This window comes from Ochotona curzoniae, unplaced genomic scaffold, assembly GCF_017591425.1.
Source record: "Ochotona curzoniae isolate NIBS_2020 unplaced genomic scaffold, NIBS_Ocur_1.0 scaffold_2587, whole genome shotgun sequence".
Classification (NCBI taxonomy): Eukaryota; Metazoa; Chordata; class Mammalia; order Lagomorpha; family Ochotonidae; genus Ochotona; species Ochotona curzoniae.
The window spans coordinates 1,531,600-1,548,298 of record NW_024467096.1 but is presented as its reverse complement, the minus strand read 5'-3'; the positions used below and the strand labels follow the sequence as shown (position 1 = coordinate 1,548,298).

The 16,699-nt window shown below is 38.5% G+C and overlaps 1 protein-coding gene across 5 annotated transcripts in view; it reads left to right on the top strand.

Moving 5' to 3' along the window:
* Positions 1–721: 721 nt before the first annotated feature.
* GOLGB1 (golgin B1) overlaps positions 722–16,699 on the top strand; it is a 47,478-nt gene continuing 31,500 nt past the window's right edge. For 2 of the 5 annotated variants that reach the window (XM_041002597.1, XM_041002598.1), the window contains exons 1-9: positions 722–1,012; positions 1,916–2,068; positions 2,268–2,420; positions 3,910–4,038; positions 5,687–5,803; positions 10,348–10,461; positions 10,987–11,389; positions 12,889–13,004; positions 16,191–16,305. In XM_041002597.1, coding sequence (XP_040858531.1) covers positions 920–1,012; positions 1,916–2,068; positions 2,268–2,420; positions 3,910–4,038; positions 5,687–5,803; positions 10,348–10,461; positions 10,987–11,389; positions 12,889–13,004; positions 16,191–16,305 — 1,393 coding nt within the window. In that variant the 5' untranslated portion in view covers positions 722–919. Of the gene's footprint in view, positions 1,025–1,915; positions 2,069–2,267; positions 2,421–3,909; positions 4,039–5,677; positions 5,804–9,118; positions 9,242–10,347; positions 10,462–10,986; positions 11,390–12,888; positions 13,005–16,190; positions 16,306–16,699 lie in introns of all 5 variants that reach the window. The other 3 variants (XM_041002596.1, XM_041002594.1, XM_041002593.1) reach the window with 3 other exon arrangements.

Here is a 16,699-nt window from a genome sequence, read left to right as displayed (position 1 = left end):
CCCAACTGGAGACCATTATGTTCAGTGAAATAAGCCAATCCTAAAAAGACAAATTTGTTCTCTCTGATATAAGGCAGCCTTCTTGCAAAACACAGGATCAGTAGCTCTTCAATACTGTGTTTGCTACATCTCATGGATTTTGATATTTTTGTTTTTATTTTCATTTATTCAAAAAAGGGTATTTTTCTCTTACTAATTTCCTTACTGAATCATACATAGATCATACAGTAGCATTATTGCCAAGAAGGTTTTTGATTTTCATTTCTGCAGTAACACATTAGTCAGTAATATGTTATTCAACTTCAAGTTGTGAATTCTGTTTTTCTTCCTGTTGATTTTGTTTTATGGCTTTTCATTTAAGGGGAGGTATAGTAATTGTGTAGTAGAGACTGTCATATCGAGATGTGAAGATACAATGCAGTATGCATCATTACTTCCAAATCAAAGATTGTCTCCCAATGAAACTGTCAAATAGGTCTTGACAATAGGATGCTGCACTCTGCCATTGTTCATGCCTACAATGTCAGAATACACTTAAATAGCAGAAAGAGGGACTTATGACTGATTATGAAGGACTATACTATTGTAATAATATATAGGAAATCAGTGGGGAGATGGATGGGACTTGGGGGGAAGGAAGAAAACACCAGAGCCTATGGAGCTGTATCATAAAATAAATAAATTTTAAAAAAACCAGACTGGTGTTAGTGGTGGTGATTATATTCTCTGTGCTCTCCCCACTGAAAATAGCAGTGCATGACTACACGATACACACTCAAATGACATCGTCATGTTGTAGAATTTATTCAGTTTATATCACATGCACCATTTTTCTATTGAAAATATCATTACCAAAATAGGGTAAGTCTGTGTCTGTTGTTTTGATTGTTATATTTTTCTTTCCCTGTTTTCTGCAGAAATGTTGAGCCGATTATCAGGACTAGCAAATGTGGTTTTGCATGAATTATCAGGAGATGACACTGATCAGAATATGACGGCTCCTTTAGACACCGTGAGTAGTTCTGTTGGCTGTAAACTGATGAGACACTGTTCTGTGTGCTTCTAAGGAAACCCAGTTAAGACAGAAGAGTGTAAGGTGAGGATGAAAGTACTGAGACTTTATAAATGTCTTCTCCTGTAAATTTGTAGCCGAAGAACTACAGTGATTGGGACCAATTCATGGGTGAAATTTGAAAGATCTTTTCTCATTTTTCTGTTTTGACCTAATGCCAGAGTGCTTGCAGTCCTCTTCCTCTGGTATATGAGCATATATATTCCTGTTGCATAGATCAGATTTAAATGACAAGTGGAGAGGGACTAGAGCACATTTATATTACATTAAATGTGCATTAATATTTATATAATATTTAATATAAATATTTACTTGCTGCTATAAATTCACCTCTTTTATATAATTTGGATTGTATTTTCTGGGGACCACATGAGAAGTCAAAAGAAGTCCTTTAGTTTTGTGAAGCAGCAAGTGGTATTCCCTTATGGTTAAGAGAATTTTATTCAACTACTCCCTTAAATATTATACTCTTTCACTTAATATTTTGTGATCTGTGGTCCACTTTAATTCTGGTAAAATTAGAATATTAAGACTTTAAATGAGTCTATTAAATGTTCAACATTTATAAAATACATTGTAATGGCTAGTAATATTGGTTACTATTGAATCAGAGTTGAAAGATAAAGTTTAAAAGGATAGCGAAAAGTTAAGATTTAATGTTTGCAAAATGGTTAGCATTTATAGAAATACATTGTAATGGTTATATTAGTGATTATTGTTGAATCTCAGTAGGAAAGATTCTTAAGTGAAAACTGTGAGTTAAGCAAAAAATAAGACAAAATTGGAATGAAGGATCTCCAATTTGCAGTTTCTCTGATGCATTGGCATCCTTTCTTCTGACAGGAATTACCCCAGGAATCTGACATGGAACTTAACAGTCAAACACAAGAGGATGTTGTGGAGCGCCTGGCTTATGCAGAGCAGTTGGTGGTGGAGCTCAAAGAGATCATTAGACAGAAGGACGCGCAACTGCAGCAGAAAGATGAAGCTCTGCAGGTACCACTGCCTCTCTCCTTTCTTCCAGAGCATTGGATAAAGGATAGGCAGCTAACCCCTTCTCTCAGGTTTTCCCCTCACATTACCAGGTGATCTGATTGCTTCTTGTGAAATAATGCCTACTGAAAATGACTTATGTCATTTGCTAGGTAGATTGTGACTATCTACTTACGTATTCACCACCATTATACTCTGGCAGGAAGAAAGAAAAGCTGCTGATAACAAGATAAAGAAACTAAAGCTTCATGCTAAGGCTAAATTAACATCCCTGAATAAACACATAGAAGAAATGAAGGCTCAAGGAGGGACAGGTCTGCCTGCAGAGCCTCAGTCAGAGGACCAGCTCTCCAAGGTACTGTGACGGAGTACACCATGTTTCCCAAGTTGAAAAGCTTGCCCAAGTTAGCATTGAAGTGAAGTCTTTTTTACCTGTTGATTTCTTTATTTAGTAGAGTCTTACACCCTTGTCTATAATGTTGAGTAAAAATGCTGTCTGAAAAACTGAAAATGAATGAATGACGGAAACGAGGAAAGAAACAGAAAGGAAAGAGGAGGGGAGAGGAATAAAGGATAGGGGGAGGAAGGGGGGAGAGGAAAGATGGCAGTTGTATCCATAGACTGCGCTGAACCTGTTCTCTTTGTATTATTATATTCACATAAGAAGTAAAGTATCTGAAAAATTTTAAAAGTGAAACAAAAAAAGGAAGGGGGAGAGAAGTATCATTTTGTTCCTAGAAATTTATCTGTTAACTACCGGGAATTTGTTCTCTTTTTATAAATAAAAATAAGTAAAAAGGATGAGCCTTCTTAATATTAGCAGATCTTCACTCAAAACAATCATTTTGATGCTAAAATAATACAATACTAAGCTTTATTCCTTTTTTTATTGAGCTTGTATTCTAGCTAGTATGTAGACCACACAGGGAGAATCAATGACTTATGGAAGACATGAACATAAAATGCCATTTACAAGTCAAGACTATCCAGGGAATTAAAAAAGGAGAACATGGGGAGGCTTCTGGCTTAACAGTTAAGATGCCAGTGTCCCCATCGAAGTGCCCGAGTTCAGTTCCCGGCTCTCACTCCTGATCCAGCTTCCTGCTAGTGCCGACGCTGGGGGACAGCAGTGGCCACTTTACTAACTGAATCTCTGCTGGGGCCGACCTGGCTTTAGTTCCTGGCTCCTGGCTTCTGCAGGCTTTTGGGGAGTGAATCAGTGGATGGGAAATCTCGCTGTTTCCTCTTCTTTCTTCCTCTTCCTCCATTGTTCCCTCCCATCTTCCTCCCTCCCTTCCTTCCTTTCTCTCTCTCTCTCTCTCTCTCTCTCTCTCTGTCTCTTTCTTCTGAAGTAAATAAATTTGAAAAAAACCTTTCTACAGCTCTGAGTGGCTGAGCAGTTAAGCCCCTCATCAGGCAGCCTACTTTGTCAGAGAGCCTGGCTCTGCTGTGCCCATCTGCTTCTGACTGAAGCTGCAGACCCCGGGAGGCAGCAGGTTGTGGCTGAAGTAACTGGGTCCAGATGTGGATTAAATTGTTGACTCAAGACCTCAGTCCCGGTCCTTCCTTCAGACTAAACGCTGTCAGAATGGCAAACTGAGGGTCATCACTTGGTCACAGTGTCAGCATTGCCGCTTGAGGTCTGTTTTTGTGTAGCTGTTTTTTTATAGTCTGGTTTATTGCTGTTTCCTGAATCAAAGTAGGTAAGATGAGAGCTATGAGACGATGTGCTTAAGCCAGAAAACTGAGTCCTTACTTGTGGTCCGGTCAGCTGGCTTTTCTTATTCCTGTAATTCTGATAAGACTGTAATCAAATGATTATAATCAAATGATTGTATTTTTAGCATGATAAGAGTTCCACTGAGGAAGATATGGAAATAGAGAAGATAAAAGAGAAACTCCAGGAGAAAGAGGAAATCATTAGCAGTTTGCAAGCACAACTTACCCAGGCAAAAGCAGAGCAAACTGCACAGGTAGGTGTGTGAGTTGCCTCCACATTATTACATGAACAGATCACAAAAACCCAATGGATTATTTTATAAGTACATTTTTCTGGACTCCCACTGCATATTTTTCTGTGTATATTATCATATTCCTCCACTCCTACCTTCTTCCCTTCCTTCTCAAGTGTAGTAATTCTTTTGGAGTATGCGTTAGTGTTTGATATTCTGGCTTACATGGTTCACATCTTTATTTCAGAGTAATTTTCTTGAATTGTGTAATATGTACTGTGTGATTTGTTCCTTCACTATGATTCTCTTTGGAGACTTAGGTTACCACTAGATTTGATATTAGCTGTTATTCATGTGGTTTGCTCTAAGTAACCCTGTTACACAGGCATATTAAAAATTTCTTTCAAGCTGAATCAGCCCATTGACAAACAGCTTCCTGAAAACATATTACTTGTGCAATGTCTAAATTATAACTTATATGGTGCTGTAACTGAAATGAGATATACTGGTACCAACACAATACCTCAGCCAGCTAATGCTCTGCCAGCATCCCATATTGGTGCTACTGACTGCCTAACTTTCCATAAAGCTCCCTGCTTGTGGGCTAGGAAAACAGTGGAGGATGTCCCAAGGCCTTGGGCCCTCGCACCCACATGGGAGACCCAGAAGACGCCCCTGGCTCCTGGCTTCAAATCAGCTCATCTGTAGCCATTGTGGCCATTTGAGGAGTAAAACTAGTGGATGGGAGATCTTTCTTTCTATCTCTCCTTCTCTTTATAAATCTGCCTTTCCAATTAAAATAAATATTAAAAAAATATAATCATACTGAAAAATTTACTTGATGGAAAATAATATTTCAGGTTTTACATTTAAGTAAAATTGAATAACATTAAAATAGTTATTTACTTTTGCATTATGTGCATCTCATGCTCTCTGGTCAAATATAGCTAGTTAATACTGAATTATTTAGTGTATTTGTAGAACTTTTCTTCTTCTGTCTCTGTTATCCTCATTCTGCTGAATTGTGACTTCGGTTTCCTAGTGTGAGGCTGTCTTTGAAGGGAGTCTGCTTGTACCAGTGTTGGAGATGTCCGAAGGGCTGTGTTGCTCTAGCCCTTTTAGTACTCTCCACCGTGGGCCCCCTGTGTTAGCCCATCACGGAGAGCTGGGGAACTCTGCTGCTCTGCTTATATTGGCCAAATGGACAGTCCAGCAAATACTACTTTGTGGTTTTTCTGTACTTAGGGTGACCAGACATCACTGTATGATGATTGCCTTTGTTTTTTTTTTTTCTTTTTTTGTTACACAAAATCTTTTGATGTTAATACAAAAACCTTTTGGTGTTCTGTCCCTACTGCTTTTTATTTTAGGGTTTGTAGGACTATCTTTCTATTATAAATGCTGATCATGGATTTTTTTGTTTTTATCTAGTTGTACTTTGTCTATGTGAGGATTCAGAAAAATTGGTAACTGCTGCTACTGCTTTTGTCTGACAACGAATTTTGATACGTTTTAAAAACTGTAGTCTGCATTTCTCTTTGTGTTAACTGTAAAAGAATATTATATGTATTTATTGGAAAGGAGAGAGATAGGCAGAATAATTAGATACTGATCCTTTTACTTAGATTACTATGTAACTTCTTCCTTGCTGTGTTCTCAGTTTGATAAGAATTCTACGGAGATGGAAGAATATGTAATGATGAAACAGCAGCTCCAGGAGAAGGAAGAAGTCATCAACAACTTGCAGACCCAGCTCAGCCAGACGCAGGCCGAGCAAGCTGCACAGGTAGGGCCAAAAGGTTCCTCCTAACAGGAGGACCGGAAGTCATGAAGTGCAGTGTCATGTGGCAAGCCAGATCAGACAGATACTTCTTAAAATCTTTGTGGATAAAAGTAGCTGGAGTGTGAGATAGTTTAATGTTATGGTAGTAAGAACTTTAGAAATGTGGCATATCAGTGTCATTAAGAAATACAGCAAAAATTTGAAAAGTGTTATTTGCCTTGATAAATTTTTCATAGCCCAATTTATATCTGTTTCTTACTTCTTCAGACCTTGATTTCAATAATAACTGGATATTAATAGTCTTAGGAAAGGCTTTAGGCTGAATTCAAAAGGAATTGAAACATAACCCAAAAGAAATGCAAATAATCTGGTCCATTCTTTCGCTAAAATGAAATGCTAATAGAAAGATAAATTATGAACAGAATATTATTTACTGAGCATGTAATGAGAAAGTGATGTAAGTTATGCAGTTGGATGATTAATGATCCCAGTGTGTAACACTCCTTTCATATTTCTTTCTGGTGGGACTGGCATTCTCAACTCTTCCTGTTTTTCTTGATTGCCACGTTTCCCATAATTTTCCTCCAGGAATGCTTTTGAATCATGAAATTTGTATGTATGTTTATTCATTTTTTGATGAAATACCTTCCTCACAACTAATTTTACGTATGAGGAGTTACTTTATTAACCTGTGCTTTTAGTGGTGCTGTCTGTACACAGATGGCCTCAGCTGTGGTTGCAGTTACAGCTTTGTATCCTGAAATGCTTAAACTTACCTGGTAGCTTTTACTATGTCCTTTTATATGCAAATATTGCATATGTTATAGGAGGTAATAAAGTGAGTTTTTTTTTAAGATTTATTTCTTTTGGGCTCGGCACCGTGACCTAGCAGCTAAAGTCCTCACCTTGAACACGCCAGGATCCCATGTGGGCGCTGGTTCTAGTCCCCCTGTAGCTCCACTTCCCATCCAGCTCCCTGCCTGTGGCCCAGGAAAGCAGTCGAGGACGGCCCAAAGCTTTGGGACCCTGCACCCTTGTGTGAGACCCAGAGGAGGTTCCTGGTTCCTGGCTTCAGATTGGCGCAGCACCGGCCGTTGTGGCCACTTGGGGAGTGAATCATTGGATGGAAGATCTTCCCCTTTGTCTCTCCTCCTCTCTGTATATCTGACTTTGTAATAGAAAAAAAAATTAGTTAAAAAAAAGATTTACTTCTTTTATTGGAAAGGCAGATTTACAGAGAGGAGAGACATAGAAAGAGATCTTCCATCCACTGGTTCACTTCCCAAATGGGCGCAACAGCCAGAGCTGAGCTAGTACATAGCCAGGAGCCAGAAACCCCATGTGGGTTTCCCATTTGGATGGAGTCCCAAGGTTTTGGTCCATCCTTCGCTGCTTTCCCAGGCCACAGCAGGGAGCTTGATGGGAAGTGGAGCAGCCGGTGCATGAACTAGCACCCATACAGGATGACTGCACTTGCAGATGGAAGATTAGCAAATTGAGCCAACACATCAGTCCTGAAACATATGGTTGTCTTTCACTATGAAATTCTATGATATATAAATCTCAACGAATCCATTGCAATATAAAGTATCCCAAATAAGTGCCAGTGAAAGCAATAATATGAAAAAGCCCCCCCAAAAGATTATTTATTTATTTGAAAAACAGAGTTGCAGAAAAGGAGAAACAGGGAGAGAGATCTTCTATCCCCTGGTTCACTCTGCAAATACCTCTGTGGGCAGAGGTGAGCCAATCCAAAACCAGAAGCCAGGAGCTTCTTTGGGTCTTTCATGTGAGTGCAGGGGCCCAAGTACTTGGGCATCCTCTGCTGCTTCTCCAGGTGTATTGGCCAAGAGCTTGATCACAAGTGGGGCAGCCAGGACTTGAACTAATGCCCATGTGAAATACCAGGTTGCAGCATTACCATCTATGCCTTGGTGCTGGCTCCAAAGCTTTTTTTTAACCCCTTAAAGATTTACTTATATATTTCAAACTTATATATACATACATATATATGTATAGGTATATGTATATATATAATATAATCTTCCATCTGCTGATTCACTTCTAAAGGGGCCACAACAGAAGTTCTGGACCAGACTGAAACCAGGAGCCACAGTCATTATCTGGTTTTCTCAAATATCGCAGTAATTGGGCCATATCTGCTGCTTTCCCAGGTGTATTACTAGGGAGCTGGGTGAGAAGGTGAGGTAGCTAGGACTCAGATTGGTGCCTCTATGGGATGTCAGTGTTGCAGTTGGGGGCTTAACCCACTGCCGCACAACACCTGCTATACAACAAAGCATTTTGAAGTGAAAAGAGGTTATTGTGAAAGGAACAGTCAAGAAATGTTAATGGTAAACTTGAGATTTTGGCAAACCATGATGAATACCTATTCTGCCTTCCAGTTGTGGGGAGGGGCATTACAGAAAGTCTCAGAAAAAGAATAAGGTATAGTTACAGAAAAGCACGTTAGTGCTTGGGTAATGAAAGGGTTTTGTGCCTACACAGTTGAAACACAGAATTCTGAATTCATAATGTCACAAACTGAAAAATCAGCAGTAGTTGGAAGCTCATTGCAAAATGGGCAAACCTGGTCAGGCTGCTTAGCCCTGGTTCTTAAGGAAGTGAATAAGCAGGCAATAATATAATATCAAAGTAAGACCACTGGAATTGAATATCATGGTCAGTCCATTTATTTCCTTTTTTTTTTTTTTTTCTTGTTTGGTTCCATTTAAGAGCCGATTACAACAAGCATGATCTAGATGCCTGCAAATGCTAAAAGCTGAAAATAGCCATCTGTGGAGGTGGATTTGTAAGCTCACCACTTTTTTATAGAAGTCATCTTTTGAAACCAGAACTACATAGATAAATTTGTATTTCCAGTTTATAGAATCTTGAGTAAACTATTCATTTGAATTTTCAATTACATGGTGTGAGAATCTCATTAAAAAGATTTTAGCAGTGAAGGAAGTGTTTAGAGTTTAACAAAGCTCTAACTTGTTAAATATTTTGTTATTTTTGGGACTTTAAAAAATTCAGTACTTGTAGATTTGAAGCATTTTTGTGACCATGAGAATACACTTTTTAGTTAAATTTATATTTACACTGAATTCTAGATTTTCTCATAGGGTTTCTTTCACATTCATAAGTTACTGTCAGACTTATCTCATTTCCAACATTCTCATTCTTGATATTCGAAATTTTGCAAAGTTTCTATCTGTCTGTTCTCAGTGTCTGTCTTTGTAGTGTAATCTGTGAATTTTGTTTTTGCAATTCGGGGAGTGTAACTTGCCTAGTTTCTCTGGTATGTGTCTTCAGTTGAGTTCCATGCAGCAGGTGGTCCGAGAGAAAGATGCGCGCTTTGAGACACAAGTTCGTCTTCATGAGGATGAGCTTCTTCAGTTAGTAACCCAGGCAGATGTGGAAACAGAGATGCAACAGGTGTGTTGCTAATATTTGGCAGAATGACTACATTTGGGTTACCTTTGGTGAAATCACCACAGCCACCTTGAAGCCACTGCCCTTCCCTGCTGCTCTGCACTTGGTCTTGGTGTGCTCCTCATTGGCTTTTTTTTTTGGTGGGGGTGCCTTTGTCTTCTGTTGTGCATTAATTCTTTATTTTTCTTATCCTTACCTTGCCTTTCATGACTCTATAATCAAATCATTATTATTCAGAAGCTGAGTTTACCTGGCAAATGTAGTCAGAAATTGATTTCTCTTTAGTTTTCTGATTGTAGCAGCCTTCACACATTAAAAACTTGACCCAAAACTTCAAATCAATGAAGTCAGTTTTAAGCCTCCCAAACATTAGCACAGTGAAATTTTGAAGCCATAAAGACGTATATTAAGTCAGTAATCATTCATCTTAGAAAATCATTGAATGGATTTTAAAAACTGGCTTCATTGTGCTTGATTTCATCATCTACTAACATTCACGGTGTTTGTTTTTGTTTAATGTGTAGTGCAGGGCAGTACTTAAAGGCTCTCCAATGGTATTTAATGTTTGATCTGCCTAATCGTTTTGGTGGGAAAACTTCTAAGCAATTCTTCAGAATGCACCACTAAGTTTCAAAGTATATCACTTTACATAGAATATTAATTGTATATGTGTCATTGATTTATTTGTCCAGCAAGAGTTTTTCAAGTGCCTGCCCCATGCATGAAACTACAGGAGAAATGGTTCCTGCCTACAGAGAGTGTTCTCTTTGGGAGTTAAGATCTACATGTACCTATGGCCTTTAGGTACAGGACATTAACTGCTAATTCTGAAAGTGACTCTGTATTGTGTTCCTCTGGTTATTAAAAAGGCCCTCTGATTCAGGGGCTGGCCTGTGTATGCGTGTGGGTGCTATGGAGAAGACATCTTTGGAGATTCTTTGGTGCTGCTGGATGGGGAGCATGGCGTTCGGGTGTCTCATTCTTTAGTCTACCATCTTCCATATCCCAGAATTTAAGTACACAGATTCATGTGGCACTTTGAAAGGTAAGTAGAAATAACGTTCAGTTGTTAGCACATTTTGTCCAAAGCATTTTATTTTTTTTCTCAGAAGTTGAAGGTGCTGCAGAGAAAGCTTGAAGAACACGAGGAAGCCCTCTTGGGCCGGGCTCAGGTCGTGGACTTGCTTCAACAGGAGCTGACAGCTGCCGAACAGAAAAATCAGGTACGCTTCCTTGGGATCATTTGTTTCCGCTTTCATTTTCTGGGCAGCATAACGATAGCCTTTGGAGAATTGATGCAATTTATTCATTCTTCCAGTGAATATCCTGTGCTTCATGGGTGGTGAGAGCATGATGAGCAAAACAAATATAACTAAAAGGAAAAAAAAAAGACAACAACAACAAAAGCGTAACTCTTGTCCTCATAGAACTTACTTGTTATTGTTGCTGTTTTCCTTTGTTGTTTTAAATCTAGGATCTTACTTTCTCTAGAATGCCTTTTTTTCCTCAACTAAGCTTCTTCCCTATGGAATTTATCTTAAATGAGAGAGAAATTAAAAGATAATTACACAGACAAATAAATGTGAATGCAAACTGTCAAAAGGAGTCAAAAAGCAAAAATACAGACTCACACAGTTGTAAGTTTGGTCCCAGGTGACTAAGACCATCCTTCATCCAAGAGAGGCACTGTGTTTACTGAAAGAAAAGCAATGTTATTTAGGTTCATGAACCTTTGCCATTTTCCCTAGATTCTGTCTCAGCAGTTACAGCAGATGGAAGCTGAGTGTAGTACTTTAAGGAACACCGTGGAAACAGAAAGACAGGAGTCCAAGATTCAGATGGAAAAGATGGAACTGGAAGTGGCAGAGAAAAAATTATCCTTGCATAGTCTACAAGAAGAAATGCAGCATCTTATGGAAGAGTTTAAGCAAGCAGGTCATGCTCGGGCTGAACTGGAGTCTAAGTACAGTGCTTTGGAACACAAGTACAAAGCAGACGTGGAAGAGAAGACCACTTGCATTTTGAATCTTCAAAAAACTGAACAGGAGCTGCAGTCTGTCTGTGATGCTCTCAAGGATCAAAATTCACAGCTTCTCCAAGAGAAGAGTGAGCAGGCAGAGCAGTCTGCCCAGGCCATTCAGCAGCTGGAAGGTCAGTGTGTGCTGTTGAAGCCCAGGTCTTAGTGCCTGAGTGGCCCGTGATTCTTCCTTATAGGGATCAGTTGACAGCATTTGGTCAGTTTCGTCAGTAGGATGAAAAAAGGCTTCTCTCTCTCTCTCTCTTTTAAAATACTTACAGATTATTCATCTCTTTATTTACATTGGAAAGGTAGATTTTTTACAGAGTGAAGGAGGTACAGAGAGAAAGATATTCTGTCCATTGGTTCACTCCCCAAGTGGCTCCAAAGGCTGGAGCTGAACCAATCAGAAGCCAGGAGCCTGGGGTTTCTTCTAGGTCTTCTATGTAGGTGCAGGGTGGTAAGATTTTGGATCATCCTCTGCTATTTTTCCAGGCCACAACCATAGAACTGGATGGGAAGTAGAGCAGCCAGGACACGAACCAGCACCCGATTGTGATCCTGACACTTGAAGGGGAGGATTAGTGAATTGAGCCATCATACTGGGCCCAAAAAAGGCCTCTTGGGGTGGTTGTTTGGCTTGGTGGTTAAGACACGTATGTCCCATATTGGAATTCCTTGGTTTAATAACTGGTTCCACATTTGACATCAGCTTCCTGTTGAGGCAGCATGTGGGAGACCTGGATTGAGTTCCTGGCTGTCATCTTTGGTTCTTGTTGCGTACTATTGTAGGCATTTGGGGCATAAGTCTGTGGAGGTAAACATTCTGTTTGGTTTTAAAAAAGGAAAAAAAAAGCATTGGAAAGAAGAAAGGCATGTCTTCTCAATGCTTGGTTGCATTTTTCTTGCTTCTGATTACAGTTAAATGTCTTCGTATTGTATTTATCATAGTACTGAGTACCAGTTGCAGGTCTCCGTGACCAGATGTGCTTGAGCGTGCTGTCCTTTTAACTGAACCATGTTCATGTTTAAAACCACCTTGTGGAAATGTGGTATGGAACTGAAGGAAATAAAGTAAAAGCCACTAAAGTAGTTTTCCAGGGAGAAAAGAAAAGATGGCTATTAAAAATCCAAGCCTATATAATTTACTTCTTACTGAAGTGTGTCCTTTGGTCCCTGAGAACATTGAAAAAGTTAAAATAAACATGTTGGGTGCACATTTGGACTTTGGTTAAGGCACCTGCTTAGAATGCCAAATCTCACATTAGAGTGCCTGGGTTTAAGTGCTGTCTCTGCTTGCATTTCCAGCGTGTGGCTGAAGCTTGATGCTCGCCCCAGGAGACCAGTGATGGAATACTTTGTGTCCCTGCATTCACACAAGAGCCCCAATTTAGTCCTAGACGTCTTACTTCAGTGTTGCCTTGCTGTGGCTATTGCAGACATCTTGGGGATAAACCAGGGATCTGCCTGTCACAGTCGCTTTGCTTCTCAGATAAATAACATTTTAAAAATGTTTGAAATATTGTTGGCATCATTTTAATTAAAGAATTGAACTGAATAACAGCATTGAGTAGGTGCAGCTTTTGTTTCAGACTTAAAGCAGCTATCATTTCTATTTGTATTCTTTCCCTAGATCAACTCCAGCAAAAATCCAAAGAAATTAGCCAACTTCTGGATAAATCCACCTTGCAGAAACATGAGACAGCATCTCAAACTTCTTCGCCAGATGTTTACAATGAAGGCACACAGGTAATTAATTGTGAGTTTCTCTTAGATGCAACTTGTTGGCTTTGCTTTATTGGTTACTTTAATGCTTTAATGAGGATTAATTCTAGACAGTAGTGTTAACCTTGTGTCTTATCTGTCCTGATCAATACTTTTTAGGGAACAAGTGTATTTGAAAAGAATCCTGAAAGCCATTAAGTCGTTGAGTTAGTAATAGATAGCAAGTACCTTGATCAAGAGCAAAATAAGGAAAATTTGTTGATCTTAGTCAGCTAGTGTCAGATTGGGGTAACTGAGTTCATTTCTCTCCATTTTAAAATTATGTCTTTCCCGACATAATTTAGCCTGTTGGTCAGCAATTCCTGGGCAGTGCTTCATATCGATTAAACTTTTCTTAATGATCAAAAAATGCCTTTATTTTGTTTTTATTATTGAATGATACTTGTTATTGATTACATAATTTTTCTCATAGCTAATAAAAATGTATTATTGTTTTGTGGCCTATGATATTTTCCCCTACTGTTTCTTACTATATTTCCCTGCTAATTTCTACCATTTTCTTGATCAAATGGTCATTAAAATTATTGTTCTCTGTATGGAAAGTTCATTTTTCCATGGAGAGCTTTTTTTCCTTCCTAAAAACTTTGTATTTAGTATACTTATGTGATTTTCTTTGTCTTTCTTGCTGGCTTTTGTTAAATTTTTTACATGTATAATTTATTTTGGGGAAAATTTTGGCCATTTCTCAATTTCTTTCCTACCTATTCTGTTCTTCTCTTCTGACTTTACACTGCAATTACACGTATACTGACTCTTAATATTACCCTGCATAGTTCGTGAGATTGTATTCATTTATTCTTTTATACTTTTTTTTATTCTTTTATATGTTTTTAGACTTCAGCTTGGATAAGTAGATTTGTTTTCAGGTTTGCCAAGTTTTTCTTTGGTTATATATCCCATCCATTGAATTTTTCATTTTAGATATTTGTTTTAGTTCTAGAATTTCAGCTTTTTAAAAGTTTTAGTTTCTTTGTCCAAGGATTCCTACCTTTCCATTTATTTAAAGCATATCATTTGTATTCTAAGCATGCTTTATAATAACTTCTTTATTTTTGTTTAAAATTTGTTTTTTGATCCCTGTGTGGTAGCATAGTGGCTAAAGTCCTTGCCTTGCATGTGCTGGGATCTGGTATCGGCACCAGTTTGTGTCTTGGTGGCCCTGCTTCCCATCCAGCTCACTGCCTGTGGCCTGGGAAGCCATCAAAGATAACCCAAAGCCTTGGGACCCTGCACCTGTGTGGGAAACTCAAAAGAGGCTTGGGGCTCCTGGCTTCAGATCGGCGCAGCTCTGGCCATTGTGACCACTTGGGCAGTGAGTCAATGGACAGAAGATCTTCCTCTCTGTTTCTCTTCCTCTCTGGCTTTCTAATAAAAATATCTGATTTTCCAATAAAAATTTTAAAAAATCTTTAAAAATTTATTTGTTTTTTGAAAGACAGAGAAAAGAAAAGACACACAGAAATCTTCCGTCTTTTGGTTCACTCTTTAGATGGTTGCACCAATCTGGCTAGGAGTGGACTGGGTCAAACTCAGGAGCCAGGAACTTCATCTAGGTCTCCCATGAGGGTGTCAGGGATCCTACTGTATTTGACATATCTTCCTCTGATGCTTCCCCAGCTGCATTAGCAAGGAGCTGGATTGCAATTACATGGAATCTGGTGTTACAGACTGGCTCATCACTCTATGCTGCAGTGTTGGCCCCTGTACTAGCATTTTTAAAATCTTTGTTTGCTAACTGCAAAATCTGAATCATTATGTGGTTCATCTAAATAGTAACTTGGACTCAGCCTACAAACTCTGGCCTGTAGCGGAGAGCCACGTAAAAGCTCTGTTCAGCAGTAGGCATTTGATGTAGTGGGTGACTTACTGTTTGGGATGCCCACATCTCTTACTGGAGTGTTGTGTTTATGTGTTGGCTCCACCGCTTCTGATACAGCTTCCTGTTAATGTGCACCATGAGCTGCTGGTGACTTTTTTGAGAGTGAACTATCTATCTGCCTTCCTTTCAAATAAAGTGAAAATAAAACCAAAAAAAAAGTTATTTTTATCTTAACTGGACCATTTTAAGTCACCACTGAAAATACCTAGTTCATTATTTAGCCAGTAATTTGGGATAAGTTTATTCACAGAATATTGGGCTGTTCTTGCTGATAATCTCTCTTCCCTCTGAATTTTCTCCTCACATTCTGCCAGGTATGTCTGTCCTAAAGTCCAATTTCTCACTCAGCAAGCCAAAGATACTTGTAACTATTCTGTTGGAATTTTGGCTATTCCCTTTCAATGTGAGTGTTAGAGATCAAGCACACTGTTAAGAAAAAAAAACCCTTATGGCATAAAAATTATACAATTTTATGAAAATTTTTATGAAATAATCCTCTTGGAGAAAAAAATGTATATAAAGACATATAGCTAAATTTGTGATGTAATTAGATACATGCGTATCCTTAGGAAAGTCACATATTTCCGTGTGTACAATTTAAGTGTTAGGAAATTTTTGTCATACATGTTGCATAATAATACTTTGGTCAATAACAAACTGAATTTATGATGGTGGTCCTATAAGGTTTCTAGTGCTTAGTGACATCATGGCCATCTTAGTTTGCTAAGCACCTATACGGTGTTCACAAAACTACAACATCACCTAATAAATGGATTGCTCATAATACATCCCCATTGCTAGGCGAGGCATGAGTGTACTTGAGGTAGTACAAAACAAAAAGAAAAAAAAAAAAACAGTTACGACTCTCCTTCCTCTCATACAAGGTGCATAGTACATCTGCCTTTCTTCCTGCTTGGGGAACCTCTCATTTTGATCTTGCTTCAGGAGATAAACCTTTCTACTTATCTTAACATAGTGTTTGTGAACCTAAAATGTTCTTTCTTCTGTATTAGATTGGGCTTTTTATCTCTGTGATTCAGGTTTTGATCTTAAATTCAAAAACCAGTGGGTCAGTTTGTGTATTGCATTTCTTCTTTTTTGTCTTCAAATAAAAACAGTTCTTCAAAGATTACGTAGGCAGATAAGTAGGTACTATTTTAAAGTATTTTCATGGCTGGAGAACTCTGAGACAGCAAACCGGCTGGAGGCAGTCTGGACATTAGTATGGAGACTTTCGAGAATCATTCATTTGTTGTCTTTCTTCCATTTAGGCAGACCCTGAGGATGATATTGCCTCTTTGCAGAAGAGAGTGCTAGAACTAGAAAATGAAAAGGAAGCCTTCCTCCTTGATTCTTTAAAGCTGGAGGAGCTGAAAGCTGAGAATGGTATGTATAAATGAAAACAGTTAACATATAGATTCTCTGATCTTATAATAATAAAGTTCCTAGATTGCAGAGTGGGTAATTATCAAAGATAAGATTAATTCTCATGCAATCATTAGAGCTTATTACCAGTGTTTACATGTGATAACATTTTGCAGTGTGCCATGTAAATACTGCCAATTTCTGTGTAATTTATATTAATGTTGGAATGGTCAGAGTATGTTCTAGGAAGTCTGACTTGAACGATACCTGAGTAATAAGATGATGATGACTGTGTAAGTAAACAAATGAAAAAAGACAGGGTATTCTTGGTGATAATTGTGTGATGAGGTGATAGATTGCATAAACGAAGGTGCAAAAGTAGAAACCACTTTGGGTTTTCCTTATGCTGGGCACT